Below are 22,787 nucleotides of genomic sequence, written 5' to 3'. Positions count from 1 at the left end.
GTTGTAAAAAAAAAAAAAAAAAAAAAAAAAATTAAGCGTAATTTTTGGAAAAGATATCTGCATGGTGTTAGCAGTCAGCACTGGTAACAATCTGTCATTATGAACTGTGTTGAATTACAGTTTTCAACTTGTTTGGGACTTATTTAAATGACTAACTGCAGTTGCCAAGAAAAGCTGCATAAGTGGAATAATTATTTCTTTGCTTCTACTTGTCATGCCAGTTTGGACACGGACTGAGGCCTTTTTCACAAATAGCAGTCTCTTGGTGTTAATCTTTAATTCTCTCATTTTCCTGATGGAAACTGTCATTCAGTGAGATCCTGACTGATGACTTCACATAGCTGACAAGAAGTTGATTCCAACGCTGGACTCCTGCACCACTCAGCCATCCGAGATACTAACTGCGACAGGGATAATTCCTGAATGAAACTCAGAATAACTGCCTGTCAAGCTGTAAAATGGTTATTGTTATGGAAAAAAAAAAAGGACAATTATGTCAATTAAGGAGCTAAGATCAATGAAATGACCCAAAGTAGAGGGGTCCATTTAACAGAGATTAATAAAAAAAAAAAATGGTGCTGTTTATATACTTTATATTTACCTACCAAATCAGAGGAATATTGTTTTTACATGTCCATCACAAAGAGTAGGGTCAACTACTTTGATTTACACAACTTAGTTTTACATCATTACAGCACAGTTTTTCCATGGCATGGGCTGTAAGTCTCATATCCACTCAGACTATTACATCTGAAATTACAAGTATGAAAACTTACATTAGACCAGCCCAGGACAGCATCTGCGCACAGCGTAATGCACAAGTGTCCTTAGGGGCCCTTGTGTTAAGAGCACAATAACAACATCCATCAGTTTCCATCTTTGCTGAGGAATTCATCAGTCAGTAAACTCCATCTTCTCTCTCATCTCTCGCCCTCTCTCACCTTTTACAGCAACCTCTTTTACGCTTTTGAGCAGCACCTCAAAGACTTTCCTCTTTGGGGCTGTCTGGTTAAGTACAACGGCAGCTGAACCTCCAGTAATGACTGCAAAATACAAAAAAAATAAATAAATAAATAAACAATAAAGCAACGACAGCAAAACATCACAGGAGAAGTTCTACCGCTGAGGTCAGTGCCAATATGACCTCGGAAATAAGAAAAGCACAGAAGACCGGGAGGCAATCTCAATTTCACTCTCAGTTTCACTTTATTAAAGGCACCCTGACGAGGGTCCTGCGTGTCTTCATTATACGTGAACAAAAGAATCGTGTACCGAGTACGTACAAAATAAAAGTAATAAGATCAGCTTAAAATATCTCCAGAGGCCATAGTATCATAGTGGTTAATGACACAGACTCGGACCCTGGAGGCTGAAAGACCAATTCCAATGAGGAGTCCTACCTTTGCATCTGTAAAAAACTCAGTTGTCTGCACACATGCTACATTATTATTATTATTATTATTATTATTATTATTATTATTAGAAGAAGAAGAAGAAGAAGAAGAAGAAGACAGGTATGGGACCTTATCCAGAACAACATTTTTAGACCACTAAAGCAGGAAGAAGGAAAGCGATACCCCCGAAGGAGCAAATGCATTAACATTCGAGGCAGTGATCCTGGTGTAACCTCACAGCATATGCGATCGACAGGGGGACCCAGAACACGCTACACCTCAGAGTTCACCTACAAAGCAGTGCGCTACAAAACAACAACTCAAGTCTCTTACTGACACAAAAACACAAAAACCGTTCAAAACTGGAGGAGAGAAACATTCGAAAGCCTGAGAAAGTTTCATCTTGTTGAAAAAGTGAAAATAGTTTTAACAGAAAATTTCTACTGTATCGAAAAAAAAAATGTGGTTTTTAATGCAACTGCAATTAAACTGTTAGCTTAGCCTTTCTTATAAATTCCGACAGTATTAACTGGATGCTTACATATAATGTTCATAATTTATATAATGACATTATCTTGCATTTAGGCAGCACGGTGGCACAGCGAGTAACACTGCTGTCTCACAGCACGCTGGTGGTGTGAGAGAACGTGGGTCCGATCCTCGCTCAGTTTGTGTGGAGTTTGCATGTTCTCTCTGTGTCTGTGTGGGTTTCTTCTGAGTGCTCTGGTTTCCTCCCACAGTTCAAACAGATGCTGTTCAGGTTCCCCAACAGTGTGTGAGTGACAGAGAGAGTGTGTGTTCCACTGATGAATGGATGAGTGACCCATTGTAAGCAGTGTATCTAGCAGTGTAAGTCACCACGGTGAATAAGGTGTGTGGGTTCATAACACTACATAGTATCCATTGTAAGTTGCTTTGGAGAAAAGCGCCTGCTAAATAAGTAAATTTACACTGTATTAACCAAAAAGGAAAATTTTTTGGCCATGAAATGTTTCTGGGCTTTAATATAACCCTTATTAACCTATTACAAACTTTATTCTATAGTGCTAAGATACACATTACATCATCTGAAAATGTAACAAATGCTTATTTAATCATACTGAGCTCGCAATGCATTAATTAAGTGCTTACTGCTGTACCTTAATGAAAAGTGTTTCAATTTTTCATTCCCTTTCAATTTGTTCAAAGGATAGATCATTTGTCATCCACGATGATGGATGGTAACTTACTATACCCACTGCAGTAGAGCTTGACCCCTGTAAAACCATTTCTCTAATAATTTTCTGAAAGGCAGGGTCAGTTAAAGTAGCAACGAACCAACAGAGAGTCACACTCAGAGAACCGATCATAATAATGCCGCCTGCACCAAATTAAAATAAATAAATAAATATCACGAAGAATGGTTGCGTTTAATGTCCTTGAAAGTATGAAACAGTGTTCCACGCACACACTTCTTAGATTTGATTCCAACTCTGAAAGAAGGATGGGAGTGAGATGCAAACCGTGGGCTGTGTTTAGGAAGATGAGGCTGCCATGTTAAGGAACCCATACTGTGGTAGGTCCCTCACTTTCAATGCCCTGTACCATTTCTCATTGGCACTCTTCACTTCCAAACGCTGCCACTTCTCATTGAGGCAGTTACGCTTTTCATCGCGACGCCCTAACTAGAAAGTGACAAGTTACTGCAGTTGCCCGCCCGTTATTTTGGAACGGAGAATGGGAAAGGACGAGATGTACAACAACAACAACGTTCGTCCCTAACTGGATCTTGGCAATCTCGCCAGCAGTTAGTCAACAGCACCGCGGCATATCTCCAGCTCCACAAAATGAAACCATTTGCAACAAGAAATTATCATATCATTCAGAGACCTATTTGCAGAGTGACAGAGCAATGGAAAGGAGGAGGCATTTAATGAGAAGCAGCAGCCCGCTCGCTAGGTATAGATCACTTCATGGCAGCACACATTGCCCCACTTTCAGTTTCACTTTCAGAAGCCTTTCTGGCCACTACAGTCACTTCAGGCAGCTCTCTTTAAAACGCAGCGGGTGGTCGACTTCTGAAGTACAAGAAGAGATTGAGGGCATACTTTTGCTGATGTGGCTGCTATTTAGCGTGCTATCAGTCGCTGCTCTTCGCAAATCCTGCCATATTCCTTAACACGGATGCTTGAGGTAACCAGTGATTTGCTTAGACAGTTTCACTTAAATGCAATTAATGGACATAAAGATGGACGTATACAGTATATTGTAGCGCTGCACTCTGGGTTCAGCTGGGATGGAGAAGGATGCACGGACAGCATTCGTTATGAACGTTTATTGGAACACCGGCACGGAGCGAGAGGAATTGGCGCGTGCCAATGGAAATAATGCTCTCGGTCCAAGGACCCTTTTTCCCAAAGGACCTGCACCTCAAGTCAGCCTTTCCAACCTTTTTCTTTAGCCTTCCCACACTCCTCAAAAGGCACTCACCCCCTGAAAATCCCTTACAGCCCCCACTGCAGTTGAACAAATATTTCACATTTTTTCCACAATTCCCAGCTACTTACAATAAACATTGTGGGTCATTACTATAAATATATATATATATATATATATATATACACACACACAGACACACACCCTTTTTCCTGAATCACAAGCGGTACACTGAAGCTTTATTCTTTGTCATATTTAATTTGAAAACCCCAAAACTCTAATTATTTAATGACTTTTTATGTCACAAATTATGTTCAAGAAAAAGAAAAAATGTGAAATGTGCTGTTCTGTGAAATACGCAGTTAAGTTCATTCAAATCCCTTACTATTACTTGGTAGGCAAAAACTTTTGCTGCAGTAACGCCTTTAATTAAGCACCCAGAAATTATGTTCCAGCAGTTTACAGTGCTTGGGAGTACCTTTGACCCATTCACATTTGTTGCACTGTATGACATTCGCCTTTTTGTTCTTGAACCATTCCAGTGCTGTTTTGCCCTTGTACTTGAGATAACTCTCCTGCTGGAAGGTGAAATTTGCCCTAAGTTTCGGTATTTCAGAAGCCCAAAGCCAATTCTCTTGCAGTATTTACCTGTATTTGGTCTTCAATTTCAAAAAGATGCTTAGTCCTTGCTGATGAAAAGCAGCCCCACGGCAGCCACCGCCATATTTCATCGCAATTATGGTGTTTCTTGAGATACGTATCCTATCAGACTGAAGACAATGTGTATATGTATTCAGATTTTCATTGTGAATTAGCATTACAGGCAGTCCCCGAATTACAAACGAGTTCCGTGTCCTCAGTCTGTCTTTAAGTCGGATTTTGCCGTTAAGTCAGAACAGTTAGGTATAGTGGGTATTTGATATTAGCTTGTCAAATGTTTGTCTTAGTATTTCGTATATTGTGTACCTTTCAGTGCATGAAAACATTACAGAAACATTTCTGAATACACTAAAACATCTTTAATATCACAATACACTAATAACAATAATAATAATACAATGTAATGATGTAATAATAATAATAATAATAATAATAACTACAGTATTTATAAGAGAGATAGACATAATACTGTCATGATTAACAGAGGACATGGAGTAGGCTGGACCCAAGTGCAAGATTGTTCATTTAGACCCAAAGGACTTGATGTGTTCTAGTGGTCGGGGATGGGCAAATGGTCGATCAATTGATCGGCGCACTGAACAGAGGCGAGGGTCCGAAATCATGGTTGAGGGACAAGGTGGGCAGTTGTTATCAAAGAGACGTGGAACGGGACTGGGGAACGATGAGGGACAGGACTTGGAAGAGTAAAGCGAGGTAGGTTTGAGAACGTAAAGGGGACAGTTCTGTCGAATGAGATCCTGCAAATGGGAAGAGGCTGAGAAGTGTCTTTTATAGCAAAGTGCTCTCTGAGAGAGACAGAGAGTGCGTGCAAAACATTAGAGAAACTTTAACATTTGCTTTTCCAGTGTTTGTTGGCATTTCAGCTTCCGCTTTATTATTTCCACTTTAATTTCATTCATGATCATTTCCATTTTCTTGGATGCATCACCATTACTTGCATTACATTTATGCTTTTGTGCAATGGTTTTCTGAACCGCTTGCCCCATTCGGGTGTAATGGTGCAATGGTTAGGAGGGTAATAACAAAAAAATGAAGGCCAAATACAGTAACTTAGTAACACACGAGACACTGTTAACAGCAACATGGTCCGACTGAAAAGAAGGAAGTCCTTGTCCTACCTCGGGCTCCCGCGCCACGCCCACGAGCTGACAAACAGCTGTAGAAGTGCAATGTTTCAATGCGCATCGCAAAGTTGTGCCCATTTGTTATTATGAAGAATTGTATGTACAGTAATTAGAATTTTAAATATAATAGGTTTAATTATGAAGTTTTCATTTGATTGTTACTTAAGGGTGACAAAAAAATTTACTTCTGGTCAGTATTGGGGTGGTTCATAACTACGGGTTGTACGTAAGTCAGACTGGGGCTACCTATCTTTCCTTTTACCTTCTATAACGTTCTGTCTTAAGAGGTATCTTAGATACATGCTAAAATGTGTTGTATTTGTCTTGAACAAAGAGTTGCAAAAGCTGCTAAGCACTTTTTTACATTAAAGCTTTCATTGGTGTTGATCTGTTGGATCAGTGCTGGAACTCTTTTAATTCGGATGCACAGATAAATAGCTTAGAAGTAAAGGAAATGAAAGTCTCACGCTTGCCCATCTTCACAGGATTCGGCAACACATTTGTGTGTGGCAATTAACAATCCGTATCCTTGTGTTCGGCCGATAAAATGTGTTCTGTTTATTTTTTCGGTTAATTGAAGGAGAATGAATTAACTGAATTACAAAGCTGTTGAAATACTACTGCCTCTGCTTTTGTAAGACAGAAGATGAAATAATCACAAGGACCTCTACTGAATTTTTTCAAATAAGACTGAATTACAATTTATTTAAAAATTTTAAAAATGCAAACAAATACATGCGGCAAGCTTGATTTTAGCCAGCACTGACTGACTGGATTTGCTGAGTTTTTGGTGTAGTTCATTAAAATAAACCCTATGATTACTTCTGATTAAAGACTTTGGAAATCCAGAACACTTTGCTTATCAATACAGCATTTCAGACAGCAAGCTGTAGACTGTAATAAGTGCTGTAACTACTGTTTCTGACCAAACGGGTTTACGGTCCAGTCATTTTCAGGGTGACAGCTTCATGAACATAGTAAAAATTTAGGCATCATTCAAGGTCAAGGGTTTTATTTTTATTGGGAGACATAACATCCACGGTTCATCGCGGTCCTTGAAGCAATCCTCCGGCCCGAGAGAAGAAACTTGGCGATTCAGGAACAACAACTCACTATAGCTTCAATAACTACCATGAGGACGACTGCCTTGAGTAATGTTTTAAAACATAAAATTGTGCTTTCACCTCCTGAGACATGAGTTAGAGGTGTTTAATGCAATATTCATACTTTAAAAAGAGAATACTTTGTTAAACAATGATCACCGTGAGACCACAGTTTTAAAAAAAGAATTGTAGAACTGGTTGATCCTACACGTGACCTTAGCAGCAGGTCTCCCATGTTCATATCAAATAAGCACTAATAAAAAGATACTGTAAGTGTGAAAAATATGTACCACCTCCCTAAGCAAAGCTGCTTTGTACAACAGTACTTTACTACCATGTGGATACACTCAATGGATTAATGGCACAGATATGGTACAATGAAGTATAAAATGTTACTGTAATATGCAGACAAGCTCCTCCTATATGACAAAGACATTTGGGGTTAGTATGATAGATTTCGTCCACGGATCATTTTAACACCAACTGTAGGCAAAAACTACAGTTAAACTTCATGCATTTAATGCATTTAATTTATTTGAAGAAGCAAGCATCTAGAATTTCAACAGCAAACAGCACAACACATGCACAACTGCAGAATAGAAATAGAGAGACAAAATACACAAAATCAATGGTCAATTAACCTAATCCCAGGAAGTCCTGGGCACCAGTTCAAAGCACCAGGATGGGCAAATTACCACCGGACTCATTAAAAACTTATCAGGGTCAAGCATCGTTAATTGTTCCTCACTGATGATGATCCATTAATACATCGTTAAGTGTCCCTCACTGATGATGCATTAATGCATCTTCAAGTGTCCCGATTGGATAAATCTGGCCACATTGAACACTAATAGTCTTCATTAAGGTATGGAACTCCTTGCCATTACACTCTCCCTCTGCTTCCCTTCCTGTTGTTAACCCACCTTCTGCAAGACCACGCATGCAGGAATTCTGTTTGTCACAGTGTCTGAAGAGCATCTGAAGAGCAGCACACTTCAAACCACACGTGTGTATGAGAACTCCAGACTTCTTCTCCTACATTTGAGAGCCAAAATCATTGTAGGCCTCTATTGTGCCGTTGCCCATCTCTGTAAATTAACTGAGAAGAAAGATGCATCATAATGATTTGTGGCCAACAATGTCTTGTTAGTGGCTCTTGCAGAAACTTCAAGTTGTTTATCAAAGGGCAAAGGAAAAATCACTTCCAAACCAAGCCAAATAATTTTCCACAGTACATACTGGTTTCATTTTGCATTAGTAGATGGTGCATCTCCACACCAAGTCACAACATGGAATCTGAAAGTATTTAGAAACCGGCAAGTTTTCTTGTTGCATTACATATAGCAAAACAGTAACACATTCATATTTCAGGTGTTTCACTATATACATTAATCTAAAAGTATATTTTTGTTTTGTTAAAATACAATGAAGTTAAGACAGATAATAGGACATATGTATATATGTACATGTATATGTATAGTGTTTTCAAAATATAGTTACAATATTTAACATGATATTTAAAAGAAACAAAACTCGTATGTTTACAATTCTGTTTTAAGGAATTCTATTAAGTTCAGTGTGTTCAGTCAGTTTATTTAGCCATTCCATTTGCTTCCTGTACTTCATTATATATCATAGCTGCAAAAATAGTAGTTGTCCCATTTAAATGAATTTCAATTAAAAAAAAAAAAAAATAGAAATGTTACTTCCTTATTGGTGCTGAAACTGCCACAAATAAATGAAACAATTCTTATCCTTGTGTGCATCTTGGAATCAAACTAAACCACAGATCCATAGCTACCAGTCTTCTCTCTCATCTCTACCAGAAACATGAATGAATAAATAAATAATCCACCATATACCAGATGCGCAGTGATGTACGTGCAATGAATCCACCAAACTCTGGCCAAACCAACCCAGTAATATCAACAGGCAAAAAAAAAAAAAAAATCCAATTAAATAAACATTCTTTATTGAAACACTGAATGAAAACAAAGGGTGGCAGCGTGGTGCAGCAGGTGTGCCCATGGGTGTGTATTTGATTGCCCTGCAGTAGACTGGCATCCTGTTCAGAGTGCGCTCTGCCACATGCCCTATGCCTCAAAGATGGGCTCCGGACCACCGTGACTCTGTATTGGCCAAGTGATTGAAGAAAATGGAACAGGTTACAGGAAACATCATTTATTAGATTTACTTAAACCAAGGGGAGAAACTGCTTGAAATTTTCAGAAAGATGCCACATACACTGTTGAAAACAGCACTCTGAAAATTAACTGCATGTTCATCCATCTTTGTAAAGGCTGGGATGAAGTACAGAATGTATACCAAAGCGTTTTGATTTATGCATTCTAAGGAGTTTTTCTCTTTTTTTTCCTCTCCATTAAGCAGATCCAGATATAACCTTGAGCAGAATTTACTTGTGCTCCTACAAATATTTTATGGTTAAAACAGGCCATCAGATACATCAAAGCAATTATTTTTGGTGTACTAAGATCCCAGCGGTCGTCTGCTGGCATTAAAGATTCTGTCACGCTGCACGGGCACTGTCCCTAGAAAACTTTCTTTGGCTCCCATTTGATTCATGCCACTTCAATAAATTTCCTCCCTGTCAGGCTGGATCGAGTTTAAATTCCCATATTTTTCTGATAACGGTGACCCTGCTTGAGGAATCTCGCCCTTTTATATTTGTTATTATCGATGAATTCATACCAAAGAGCATTTACTTTCATGAACAAAACCTGTAATCTAAAGCCATCCCATGATGCAAGTCTCCTTGTGTCCAGGGGAAGGCAGTACCACTGAGGCGTGTGCCAAGCGTGGAACTGGTGAAGCCTGCTGCCTCTTCTCATGCATTTTTCACAAAATTAACAGAGATCCTCTGCACCGCATGCCTCATCTTCATTATGCATTCAAAGGTGGCCTCGAGGAAACACACACTGACACTGGAACCTCGCCTTCCCACACTGGAAGCACACAGGTAGAAATTGATTGTCTGTGGAAGACCACTTTGCATTGAAATATTGTTTAAAAGAACTCATCTCAGTATATTTCTGCTCTCACAACCTGCAGATTGTGCATTAGATTAGTATTATATATATATGAATATATTTTCCAAGTATATATATTTTAGTGAGTGAGTGAGAGAGAGAGAGATTAATATACATAAATTAAGGATCAAAGAGGAACAGCCAGTGATAAAGCCATCTAGTAATTGACACCAATAATAATCCAAGCAACAACCATACTTACTGAAATGAGAATATTACAAGAAATAATGTCATTGCATAAATACTATTATCGCATTGTATCATGTTAAAGTTTAAACATCGTTTACTGAGATGTTCCTTACAAACATGTTTCTAAACAAATATCCTGTTTTTGCACTTGTGCTTCAAGTAACTTATTTTAATGTCTACTTCATTCTTAATCGTTAAACACAAATTATTAAAAAAGGCAAAGTGAATATTCAAAACAAAGGCAAATAAAGGCAGGGTGCTCACAGTGAGCATAGTAAGTCAGGAAAATTCATTAAAATAACTAATTTGGGGGTATAAGTGAATAAATATGAGAGTCTCTTTATTATTTAAAATGGGCTCTTGTACTGTCAAGCCTGTGCTAGTTAAGTGGTGGGAATAATGTAAAATGACAGAGTAGGAACTCAGAGAAAAAGGAAATTTGCATAATTTCTGCTTATTTACATATAATCAGAATTAAAGGTGAGAGGTGGAGAGGCGTTTCGCTGTGGCCTTTTTGCAAGGTCCGCGCAGAAAGAAACTGAAATGGGAGTGCAGTGTGGGGGGCGAGTGACCGCTTGATACCTCACTCCGGTCCAGGCACCCTCCCTTGACAGACAGGCCAAGTGGGTGACCGACCGCATGCTTTAATGAAGACCGCTGCTTCATGCTGTTGTCGTTTCCGGTCGCCAGGATGCTTTAATGAAGACGCCGTTTTATTTCTATTTGACAAAGCAACGTTGCCGGGCGGTGGCACTGATTCCTAGGAGTCTGACAGGGGCGTTTTTTTGGGACCGTGAGTAGTTCTAGGTTCCCAATGCCCTCTGCGTCCACTCATCCAAAGCTGGCAGGCAAAACAGTGCCACAACGTTTTTATTTTTTATTAATACGATTTTTTAAAGGCCATTCTCAGTGTTTCTTTTCATAATAGGTCCAAAACAAGTGCTGCGCAGCCACCCTCCATGTCACTGCAAGACACGGACACTCATTAGGGATCGTGCTGCTGCGGCTCTCCTGCTCTTTTCACACATCCACAGGTCTGTGGTGCTTGATCTGACTCCAGCCTTTGGTTTAGTAAGTCGCCAAGCCCAATCAATTATTTACATGATTTTTCTTGCTCTGTGTGCAACGTGCCTTTAAGAGTGCCCGGGGGATGCTTTCCCAATAAGGGGGCTGCCTCTGTCTGGTCCAGCTCTGCAGGGCTGGTTAGAATGCAAGGCAGGCTCCGTTACCCCCCGCCTCCCACTATGTGAATAACAGCCTCCTCCGCAAAAGACAACAGTAATTTCACTCCGGGCCAGTGTGCACCATACGCAAATGGTAGTAGCCCCAGCATGCTCATGGAGTCCGCCACCGTCGACAGGATAATAGCCTAAGAAGCGTGCCACTGCAGTGCTCAGGCCCACCCCTGGGTGCTGGGGTCCGCAGTAGAGAGATGCCCACCCCGCTCAGAGAGAGCATAACTGCAGTCTGTGCACAGAATGGAGAACGGCTCAATCCACAAGGCAGGAGCTTTCGGCATAGCCCTGTCTGCAGTCAGCCGAGAGGTCCCAGAAAGAGGAAAGGTAATGACCATGACACCCAACTAACAGTTAAGCATTGCGGCAATCCAGCATTTCACTCACATCACACACACAATGAATTTGCCTAAAATTCATCAAGGGAAGGCTCTACCAATGTGTCGATAAGGGTCACTTCTTTTCCTTTTGGGGTCTCTTTGATTCAGTGTACAGCTACCTCTCATATACATAATAAAACACATACACACACACACACACACACACACACACACACACATTTTCAGAACCACTTGTCCCAGACAGGGTCGCAGGGAACCGGAGCCAACCCGGTAACACAGGGCGTAAGGCTGGAGGGGGAGGGGACACACCCAGGACAGGACACCAGTCCGTCGCAAAGCACCCCAAGCGGGACTTGAACCTCAGACCCACCGGAGAGCAGGACAGCGGTCTAACCCACTGGGCCACCGCACCCCCGTAATAAAACAAACTATGTTAAATAATATCCATATTTCATGCTTTGTTTTTAATTTTAAAAAGGTCTGCTTTTAATGTACGAACCTAGATTATTCCGAACTGAGCTCAAAAATGTAAAATGTAAATGTCTTCAATAAAAAGACAGAAAGATGTTCTTAAAAAAGGTGTTCTCTTGATTTTATGGCTATATTACATTTAACATACATGTGTTCCATATTTCATATTTTATTATCTTTGTATACCAAACCATGTCTTGCACAGGGGTTGAAAAATGCCCACAACTAACAATCTACAGCTGCACATCCGCACAACATAATTTTGGAGAGGTGAAATATATGCCATGACAGGAGCCCTTGAGCCACAGGGCCAGATGCACCTTAAACGGTCAACAAAGACCAGGATGGTCCTACAACAAGGAATGTCAAGAAAGATTATACCGAAGGAAAGAAAAAAGCAACATACACCGCTTGCCAAAAAGAAATGGTCAACTTCATTTAATCATCAAACCACAAGTCAAAGGTTTGAGCATATTCTAGTCCAAAATGCGAAGAACTCAAAGATAAACAGAGGAGTTCCCTGGAAACAGATAAATAAAACAAGTAATGATGGTGATGATGTTAGCAAATTTTGGCTATAATAACCGAATTGTTTTAAAAAAAGGTGACAAGATGTGACAAATTGTTCAGCTGAAGACCGCATAGGTCAAAACATTAACGAACATCTGGATCCCACATATGGTCTAATAAACTTTGTCTTTTGGAGCAATTAAGTGTCTGAGTCTTCTTCATACGACTTTAGAATATGCTAATTTGACTATTTCACTCCTTCACTTTTCTCAACAACTCTTTATGCAAAATAACAGACAATGATGAAGATATTTCCTTTTTGGGATCTGAGGAGCTCATAATGAGGTCTTGGAATTCAAAAAAGAAACAAAAATCCTTCAAACTCTGCAGGCAACAGCACAATTGAGTCCCCAGCACATGGAGGGGGTCGATGGTCGAGGTAAACTTGTACAGCTACTGAACCACAGGATGCCTCACAAAAGCATGTTAGACACCAAGAAGCGTGGAGGTGCTGGGTGAAACTCATCGCTCAGAGACAAGCATCTTATTTCAAGCCAAGGTCCTCTGCCTTTCATCTGAGTCCTCCTGGCCCTTGGAATTCCCAGCCTGGGAAATGTCATCGGATTAACCTGAGGCAAAAGCCGGAGCTAACATTTTGACTCCCATCTGCGTCTCTCTAAGAAAAGCAGAGCACATATCAGCCCTGAGCTGGCACCACCAGTGAGTTGGGACAAGTGCCGACAGGGAAGTCTGCTACCTGCTAGCAAGTGACAACAGTTTGAACGCCAACTCACCATCAACCGACGTGCTGTTGGGAGAGCACAGGTTCCCGGAGCCAGATTTAACTATGAACGAATTGGGGCCAAACTCATCCTCGGAGTCGGAATCCCGCTGGGGCCGAGCTGCACGGCTACCTAGCAGCCTTCTCTGGCTCTCATTGGCTTGAAGGGGAAGGGGCGGGGCAAGGGAAGGGTAAGGCCCAACGGGGGAGGAGGACGAAGCTGATGAGCAGGGCAGGGGTGGACCTGTGGACCACAAACAGAGACAACATGGAGGGGAAGGGAGGCGTAAAATAAAACACACGATCCCTGGCAAACAGTACAGAGAACGACCACAGAGCATGCCAAACTCCATCAGTCAAACAACGAAAAAGTCATGCATTGTGAAAGAAACAAATCTATCTTTCTGAAAACCTTGGAGTGCAGCAAATGGGATTAGCCCAGTTTTGGTCAACTTCAAAACGATTTTAGAGAATTCTTAGCAAAATTGTTTTCCCAAGTTTTGGGGAGGGGGGCATCTGTGTCAAGTTTCTTACAAAGACAGATTTGTTTTGTTGAAGATGCACATTGTAAAGGGAATACAAATACAGTTTAGGCATGCACATGAAGTAAATAGAATATGCACCATTGAGGAGCCTACTTAAGAGAATTAATCATCCAAGAGCTACCCATTAATCATTAAAGAGTTTAGAGGTTCTGTTATACATTTAGACAGCAATATCTTTGTGATTAATTTACTTTAGAGGGGGAAAAAAATATGTATTGGGCATATGAGGGGTCAGTGTATTTGCATTACATAGTTAATCAACTTTGACTTCCGCATCAGCACAGGAAGAGAATCCTTTTACTCCATGCCATTTCCCACACAGCCCCTCAGCAAACATCTAAGGGTAAACCGTGAGGTTAAACACATAGCAGCAAGAGATGTAGGCCGTGGGAGATCAGAGTGAGCTATCTGACGAGTTTGTACTGTTGGCTGACATAAGCTCTGAGGGGAACAAAGTCTATCGTGCTGTTGTTGAATAATCTGTTGTTTCACACGTTGTAATGCCAAATCCCTCAAAAACTATGCCACGGAGACATTTTTTCACACACGTTGTCACATATCTGATAAGAGCTGTGGTCTTGATGTTCGGTGGTTTGTGTTGTGTTTTACACCTTACCTTATACATTTAACTGACACCAAGATATTTGTGCCACTTAGTGGTAAAACAACAAACCCATTCCAAAGAGCTAAACTGGTTTGCTTAATGTCTAAATAACCTACAGTACGGCAATTAAGACATCACATACAGTGGTACACAGAATTGGATTAATGGCTCCACTCCTCCGTAGGTTTCCAACCCACTTCTCCGCTGGAAGCCCGCTGTCTATGTTGTCTGCAGGGCAAAGTCACAGCAGCGGTCCTCTAACGCATTATTAACATTTGATATGGTTCCTTTGCATGCTGGGGTGCCGGCAGAACAAGGAGTAAAGCTGCTGGTGTCTCCAACCACAAAGGCTGCTCCTGGCTCTCACTGTACTTGACTCAATTGGTTCTGATCGAACTAAAGGTTTCGATTTCAGGATGACCTATCGGTTGCCACCTAGCCGGCTGGAAACAATTGATGCGCGTTGTCCAATTTGCACAACTTATAACTGTGCTACCTATATAACCAAAGAAGTTCCTAATAGTCATCTCAGTTGTCAAGAATCTGCACCACCCATGGTCTTTGAGTACTAAAACATGGCTTTTTTCTCATGCTGAAGGACTCTGGTAGATCACACATCAAGCCGTCCCTCCCACACACACAGTTTTGCTCTCTCGCTCTCTCTCTGCAGCATTTGTCCTCATCAGGACATCAGCCCATTACCAGTCTCAGGTTCAGATCCTGATGAAAATCTGAAGTAGGAACATTTCTGGATGACCTCTATTCTACAGGATGTCTGCTCAGATTCATTATACTGGAAACACAGTGGTTGCAGCAAGGCTCGAAAGGTACACAAATTAGTGTAATTATACAATTCCAGTGAATAGTACTTTCAAAATATTTCTTATTTTTAGTGCCATGTAAATACATGCTAAATGCCATGTCTATTTCAAAAAATTCATTCCTTCTGTAAAACCAGATACTTGTCGAATATTAATTTCTATACAGATGTTCACAATTTTCAGGTGGTCTGACATTAACTAGATCATGTGAGTCCTAGAATTAAATAAATAAAAAAATTATAAATACACATATAGATATATGGGGAAAAAAAATGAAAGAAAGTATGCTGCAGTAATGAAAGACATATTGGCGTATATTATCTAGCACCATAAGTCTGTACCCTGCTCCGATCTGTGTGTAACATCAGAACAGGAAGGCTTAGGACACACTGAAGGCATTGTGAAAAGCAAGCTTTCAGACAGAAAGGTTAGGTGCCGAAAGACGATTAGCCAACTGCCAAGCCTGATTCCTCTCGCCTTGACTCATACTACAGTGATGAAAGGACATGCACTCAAAGACCCCCAACCATGTGCTCTTGTTTAAGGTCCTGAAAGCTGATCTTCAGAGGCCCACCCTTCCTGCCATGCAACAGGATGAATAGTCAACAATGAGAATCCAATTCGATATGTCAACCGTAACGGGGCATCTTTATCTGTTTATAAGCAAGCTAATTAATGACTGGAACGAATTGGCTATGATTAGAAGACAGAATGAACAGTGGTATCCATGGTTATTTGACAACTACCGTGCATATACTGGAGATGAGGTTCAGTCAAAAAAAGTATCATGTTCAGAGGAGATATCTGATATCTGTTTTTGCAACTATAATTTGAACTGATCCCTCCAAGCGCATCACTTGCATTGTCACTTTTGCATTGTCGCTTTTAATTATTTTGGCTATTTACTGTTATTATTTATTGCTTTTTCTGAAGTACTATCTATTGTATCTTGTGTTCTCTATAGTCTGTGGAGAAGCATTCAAACAAGAATTTCATAGTACTTTACACATGGGACTTGTACTCATGAGAATAAACCTTGAACCTGAACTGTCAATCCCAGTGCTGGGGTTGCTTTTGCAGCCCCTCCCAACAAACGTTAGCTGCTTTGCAAGGTTACTCACATGACATTGCAACTGTAATTTGCAGGTCCCTGAGAACTTGTGCGAGGAGTTTCATCTCATAATATTGTAAAAAATGTCACAAACAATATAACTTTTGTCTGGTGATGCGCACGCACACAGCATTTTACAAGTTTTTGATGGACCGGGCATGCTGTCGGCTTGCTTCTGCGTGGGTGGGAATCAAAGGAGCCTCTTTCAAACCGTAAGAGAGGCGCGAGAAATATTTTTAAAATGCAAGTGCCACAAACGACAAGACGCTGTTTATTTAGGCAATTCTAGTCAGCAGACAAACAATTTAATTTATAATGGGCGAAGCAGGATGCCGTTCAGGACTTTCCTCTGAAGTGATCTTCCCTGAACATGTAAACGTGTAAACTTGCTTGATTTAGGCAGGAAGCTGACAGAAGCTGACAGGGTTCAACCTACAGAGAGATGTAGATGACACAGTGGTTAAGGTGACAAATTTCTAAGCTGAAAATTGCAAGGTCTCATCTCAAGAAAATGCTCCAGGAAAATATCCAACTATCCTAACAAGTCTGCAACGATGAATGGAAGTGTCAACAAAGCAGCGAGACAATAAAAATTCAGCCAAGCTGTGGACTGGGAACTCCTCATCATGTTCCTTTTTTTGTGTCCTTTTGCGTTCTCTCAGCAAGCGAGTCAGCAAGACAGCATAAGGAGCCATGGTGCTGGAAAACACCGGGGTTACGTTATTCGTAATCGTGCGGCGAACACAAACAAACATCAGACAGCACTTTCCATCTGTCTACAGTGGGTGCACCTTTGTGTCAGCAGTGAGCTATGAACAGCTCTTGGCTAAATAAGTTGGACTGTGAAATCCATAACAATAAAACTTGAAAAGAGAAAAAAAATGGAAATCTGTACATGTAGGTATATATTTAAATTTTTTTTTCGTAAAATTGGTGCACTTTGGTTGCTGACAAAACAATGCTGTTAACTATTTTTAACTATTTTTAAAAGCTTCTCTTTAATTTTCAGTGTGGATAACTGCTGGGGAAAGAAGTTTGAAGAGACTAGCTAACATTTTCAGAAGTGTCTTTATGGAGGATGTCATCTATAAAAAAACATGGTATGAAAATAGCAAATGCAGCCTTGGGGACTCTACCTTTCAAGTTACACTTTTTGTACTTCAAGGTGCTGTGATGCTAAGTGTGTATTGACTGTTACAGAAGGTCAAAATCCTTATCCAAAGACTAGAAAAGCAATTATTTTATACAATTACTCTAACACACAAGCAGCCAGTGGATTTTTGCATTTTAACGAATTTCGATGAAATTCAAGCATTACTATGTTTTAAAGATTTTTAATGGCATCAAAGCCCCTCTCGACCACCCCTCACCAAAAAAGATCCAAAAACTATACTTGTCCAACTTGATCTGGCAAAGTCCTTCTGATGACGCTGGGTTTTTGTGGAGCTGTGCCATTTTAATCAAGTGTTTGACAACCCATCATGCCTTTCACAGTGGAAATGATGCTCAATTAATTTTTAGAAAACAATGTTTGACATGTAGACCATGGAACACAGAAGGAACAGCTGCATCAGAAAAACTGGTGATGTTCCAGTCCACTAAACACCCAACACAGCACTGATATATCTCAGTTCAAGACTGCTATAATATACATGGAACAAACACAGGAGGTGGGTATACACAAATTATTCAGTAAATAGAGAAGGATGCATCTAAGACACAAGAAATCACACCATACTCTATTTCCTTTAAACTATATGTACATCAAATAATTTGCAACACTGGCTTTTGGTAAATGTTTTAGACCAATCCAGCAAAAAAAAAAAAAAAAAAAAAACTGTCCATTGAAAACACAGAATACCACAGGAAAGTGCTGTGGTGTCCCTGAACAGTCATTTAACCAGAGAAGTTTCAGTAGTTTGTCATGTCACCTAGGATAAGGGCACAATCTATGATACAAATGATTTTTTTTAATGAGTTTGTGAAGTCTTGTGGAATTGAGGAACAGGAAACATCCTCTACAGGCATCCACTGGAGAACTGGGGGGGTAGACAACGTACGCCAGCGCAAAGGGGTAAGTACTGTATTCTGCAATCTCTGTAAAGGATCCAGACTTCATTTTATGAAGCAGGGAGATGGAAGCAGAGAGTCTGCAGCCAATATGATCCGAAACTCTACCGCATTCTGCATGTGCATTTACAGGGGTCACGAGGGAACAAAAGTAGGCAATCTCCAGATGGGTTTTATCCCTCTCTTTCCATATCACATGGCATCTAGTCTATTATCACAGGTTGAACAAGTGGGGGGGGGGGGGGGGGGGGGGGGGGCATCACAATGCCTTTAGACAAGCTTGCAGGTGGGCACAGGTGCTGGGTGAGAGGGCACTGACGCTCAATCTCCCATACGAGTGTTCGTCCCGAGTTCAGGACCCAGGTACAAGGAGCAGTGCTGACACGTGCTTCATAACACAAACATCTCAGCGCCCGTCTCTCATGGCAATTAAATGCTGCCACACGGCGCAGATGCCAGAACATATGCTGCCAAATATTTCTCAACAAATAATTCAGTTATATCTAAACTGGGTGTCTGTAAGTCGACTGCACTGCGACTGCATGACAATAAACTTGAATGTCAAACAGCTGAATGTCAAACATATATTAAATCACTGGTTACTTTGCTTAAATTAACCAGTGGAAAGGGATCAAAAGGTTAGAAGTGGTTATAGCTTCTGCTTCACACCCAAAAAGCCCAGGTTCAAATCCCACCCCTTGCTGTAATACAGTTGAGCAAAGTACTTACACCGAATATGCAGTAAAAAATTATCCAATTGTATAAATGGGAAATTAATTGCAACGAGCTTAACACCATAAGTTGCTCTGGAGAAAAGTATCTATTATTATTATTGTTGTTGTTAATAATAATAATAATAATAATAATAATAATAATAATAATAATCATTGTATTGACTACATTAATTCAGTTGTGATACTAGATTATGAATTAATCAGGGATTGTGATTGGTTCTCTCATAATGCATTATGCTAAGCATAATTAAGTTTCTGTACATAGTTAAATAAGGGGGTGTGGTGGCGCAGCGAGTTTGGCCTATGCCTGCTCTCTGGTGGGCCTGGGGTTTGAGTCCTGCTTGGGGTGCTCTGCAATGGACTGGTCTCCTGCTCTGGGTGTCCCCCCTCCCCCTCCAGCTCTGGGCTGCCGAGCTAGGCTCCAGCTCGCAGCAGCCCTGCTCGGGACAAGCGGCTTCAGACAGTGTGCGTGCGTGTGTACATAGTTAAATGAACTGATGTTCTGAAATTTTCTTAAATGTTCCGGAGTGGTTATTCTAATTCACTGCTAACACTGTAAGTCCACTTGGAAAAAAGCATCAGCTAAAAAAAAAATGTTAAAATTTACTATAGTACCTCCCAATATTTGAGGTGGTGTCTAAAAACCTCAGAACACTGGAGATAAACCAATACTAAACGGGAATGCCTTTCTTTCGATGTAAAAATACTCAGATTGAATAGGTTGGGAAATAAATGACATAAACAGCACTGTGGGATGGCTTCTGGCCACGTCTGAGAAGACCACTTACTGAGCACAGGATGACCACCGTGGCTCTGGCTGCATTACCTGCTCTGCTGTGACCGTATGCGGCAGTATTCTGTCACATGGAGAGGGTTTAAGCCAACATGCAGGCCTCTAAGGAACCTGCAGATCACTGGTCTTCAAGCATAGTTAACTCTCCCAGTCATGGGGTTCTACTGAAACTACAAACAGCAGCCTGCATGTTCTGCATGCCATCTGCTCACGACTGAGCACAGTGAACATATCGGCATCCGTCCTGCTCTTCTACCTGTTATGCTGGCTGATTTCTAATAATAGCCTCATAAACAGTCGACACCCTGCATGACTGTGCTCAGTCTCATCATCCCTTTACTGCAAATCCATACTTTAAATGGCGGAGAGGCAGTCAATCCCTAACCGGGGCAGTGAAAACACACTGGTCCCCCCCCAGTCTCCTGACCGCTCTAGGCCAGACTTCATCAAAGAACAAGCCAGACAACATCAGTGGATGAACAGAATTCTTGCCTCTGTTGCTTTACTTCTCAGAGGAAAAAAGTTCATTATGCCAGGAGCTCCTTAGGGAACATCTGAATACACATATTTCTTCAGTCTGAACAACCTCTACACTAAACTCACTCAGGAGAAAAAAAAAAGAAAAAAAAAAATCACTGTGCTTTGTTTGGAACTTCAGCAAGCCCTCATCAGATCAATGAGTGATTATATCTCCATTGAAGACCTTCATCTCAACGCTGTAATTTAGACCAATGAGCCTTAATTGATATTAAAACTTCTTGTTCCAAATATCTGCATAAGCTGTATATTGTGCACTTGACAAACCTCATCAAAATTAGGTAAGCTTGTACCTCACCTCGAAAGTTTTCTATTAATCAATTCCTAATCAAAAGAGACTTATCTGATAGATGTTTTTACAGAAGCTCTTTAAAAAGTGTTCAAGTGGAAAATTGCCTTCCCCCCGAAAAATAAATAAATAACTCAAATGCCTTCATGATTTGACAGGCAATATTCTAATCTGCGCAAAAATCACACTTGAAGGTATCTTTGGAAGAAAGCCACACCCAAATACTGACGCATTTGCTCACAGATTTTTAGATTTAACAATATTGCAATATGAGGCCAAAATACGGTTATTGATTTCTTTACTTATTGATTTGTTGAGAGAGTGTTTTGATTTCTTCAACCAAACAGGTCAATTACTATGTAATTTCCCTATCAATAAAACATCAGTTAATCTAATAACATTGAGAATTCAGAGGGAAAAGTTCTAGAGGGGGTATTCTGTTCTTCAGAAAGGCAGCTGAAGACGTTTCCAAAAAGACAAACTGTTCTCTCACTGTTACTGCTTCAATGTGAACAACAACAGGAGCCTCAATCTGCCAGTGTACTTTCGCAAGCCCGGAAACCACATCTAAGGAGGAAGTCGGAAATGCGGCATGGAATGGATCGCCATTGGAAAACTAATAAATTGTCTCTGACAACAGCCATAAAACTGTGAAGGATCAATACTGTAATATTGGAGTGGCCAGGATAATATACGTTAAAGTTGGAAACAAATTGTGAAGAAGCATAAATGCTTTTTTCTTGGATGAGAGAGGCCATTATGAGGAAAACACAAATGATATTCCTACCTAATAAAATAGCGTTTAATGACCACAAATGCAAAGTTCCATTTAAGACCAGTATGACTGACAGTTGCAGCCCAATGGGTTTTTGCACTGATGAAAAATGTAAAGCGGAGATGGCAGCACTGCAGTAAAATTTCATAGCTAAAAGGCTTTCCACTTAACTGCCTGTAAATCAAAAATCAAAATGCAGAAATGCCAAAGACTGTAGATGAATAACAGTTGCATTATTATGTAATACAATAATAATGTTTCCAATTATACAAATTACCTACAGATTACGAGTACTCTACCATAGCCATGAAAAAACTGCAATCTTGCATGATATACAGTATATTTTAGCTATCTGATTGACTCTTGAAACACCAGAAGGGATGAATTACTGTACATGTAATTCACTTCGGAGTGACATGGAGAGAGGAGAAGCTGGGAGAACAGAAGAAGCCTGGGAAACCCTTTACATTTACACGGCATGTTAACAACACAAAATCTGTGCACACTGGTACTACCGCCATAGTCACGCACAAAGACGACAGCACGAGATGAAAAGCCGTGAAAGGGCTTTGGTGGTAGACAGAGAGAGCTCTTGCCCCGACATCATCTTTTTCTGATCTGTGGAAATTCCCCCCTGGTGCCTACATTTGGGTCATCATGCTGTATTCCGAAATCCAATTTATTCTTGTGTCTTACCAATAAATTCTAGGAAAGTGGGTTTTTTTTTTCTTTCTTTTTTGAAAAGGAACTTGACAGAAAGTTTCAGGAAAAATGCTTCCATTTTTGTCAATAAATTTATTCCCATAACTTTTTAAACGTTAGAGTGGTATACACAGATTCAATTTGCTTTCAACATCAAGAACATAAAAATGTATTAATATTTCAAGCTATAACATTGATAGAGGATTTTGCTATATCATGAATTGCACAGTTAAAGGTGAGATATACATACATTTCAGAACTGCAGATTTATGAATTAATGATAAAAAGTTAACATTTCTTTGTTTGCAATCCACGTGAAATGCTTTAACAACTCAAAAGATATGACATCATTGTATTTTTTTATTTATTAATAACTCAAATAAAAGTAAGCTGACTAGTTAGATATTCTGGTTTCAGAATCAGTCTGTGACCTGTAATCTGATTTTTCTCAGCCAAGTCTATCAGTTCTACCTGTGTGCTGTTCTGAGTACTAGACCTGGGCATGAACATGCCAT

At 40.3% G+C, this 22,787-nt stretch overlaps 1 protein-coding gene across 1 annotated transcript in view; it reads right to left on the bottom strand.

Moving 5' to 3' along the window:
• tenm4 (teneurin transmembrane protein 4) overlaps window positions 1-22,787 on the bottom strand; it is a 125,638-nt gene that overhangs the window by 89,535 nt on the left and 13,316 nt on the right. The window contains exon 3 of the mRNA XM_029255670.1: window positions 13,305-13,535. Within this exon, the coding sequence (XP_029111503.1) occupies window positions 13,305-13,535 (231 nt within the window). The remainder of the gene's footprint in view (window positions 1-13,304; window positions 13,536-22,787) is intronic.

This window comes from Scleropages formosus, chromosome 10 (assembly GCF_900964775.1).
Source record: "Scleropages formosus chromosome 10, fSclFor1.1, whole genome shotgun sequence".
Classification (NCBI taxonomy): Eukaryota; Metazoa; Chordata; class Actinopteri; order Osteoglossiformes; family Osteoglossidae; genus Scleropages; species Scleropages formosus.
The sequence above is the reverse complement of the archived record's forward strand: the minus strand, read 5'-3'. Positions and strand labels throughout refer to the sequence as shown.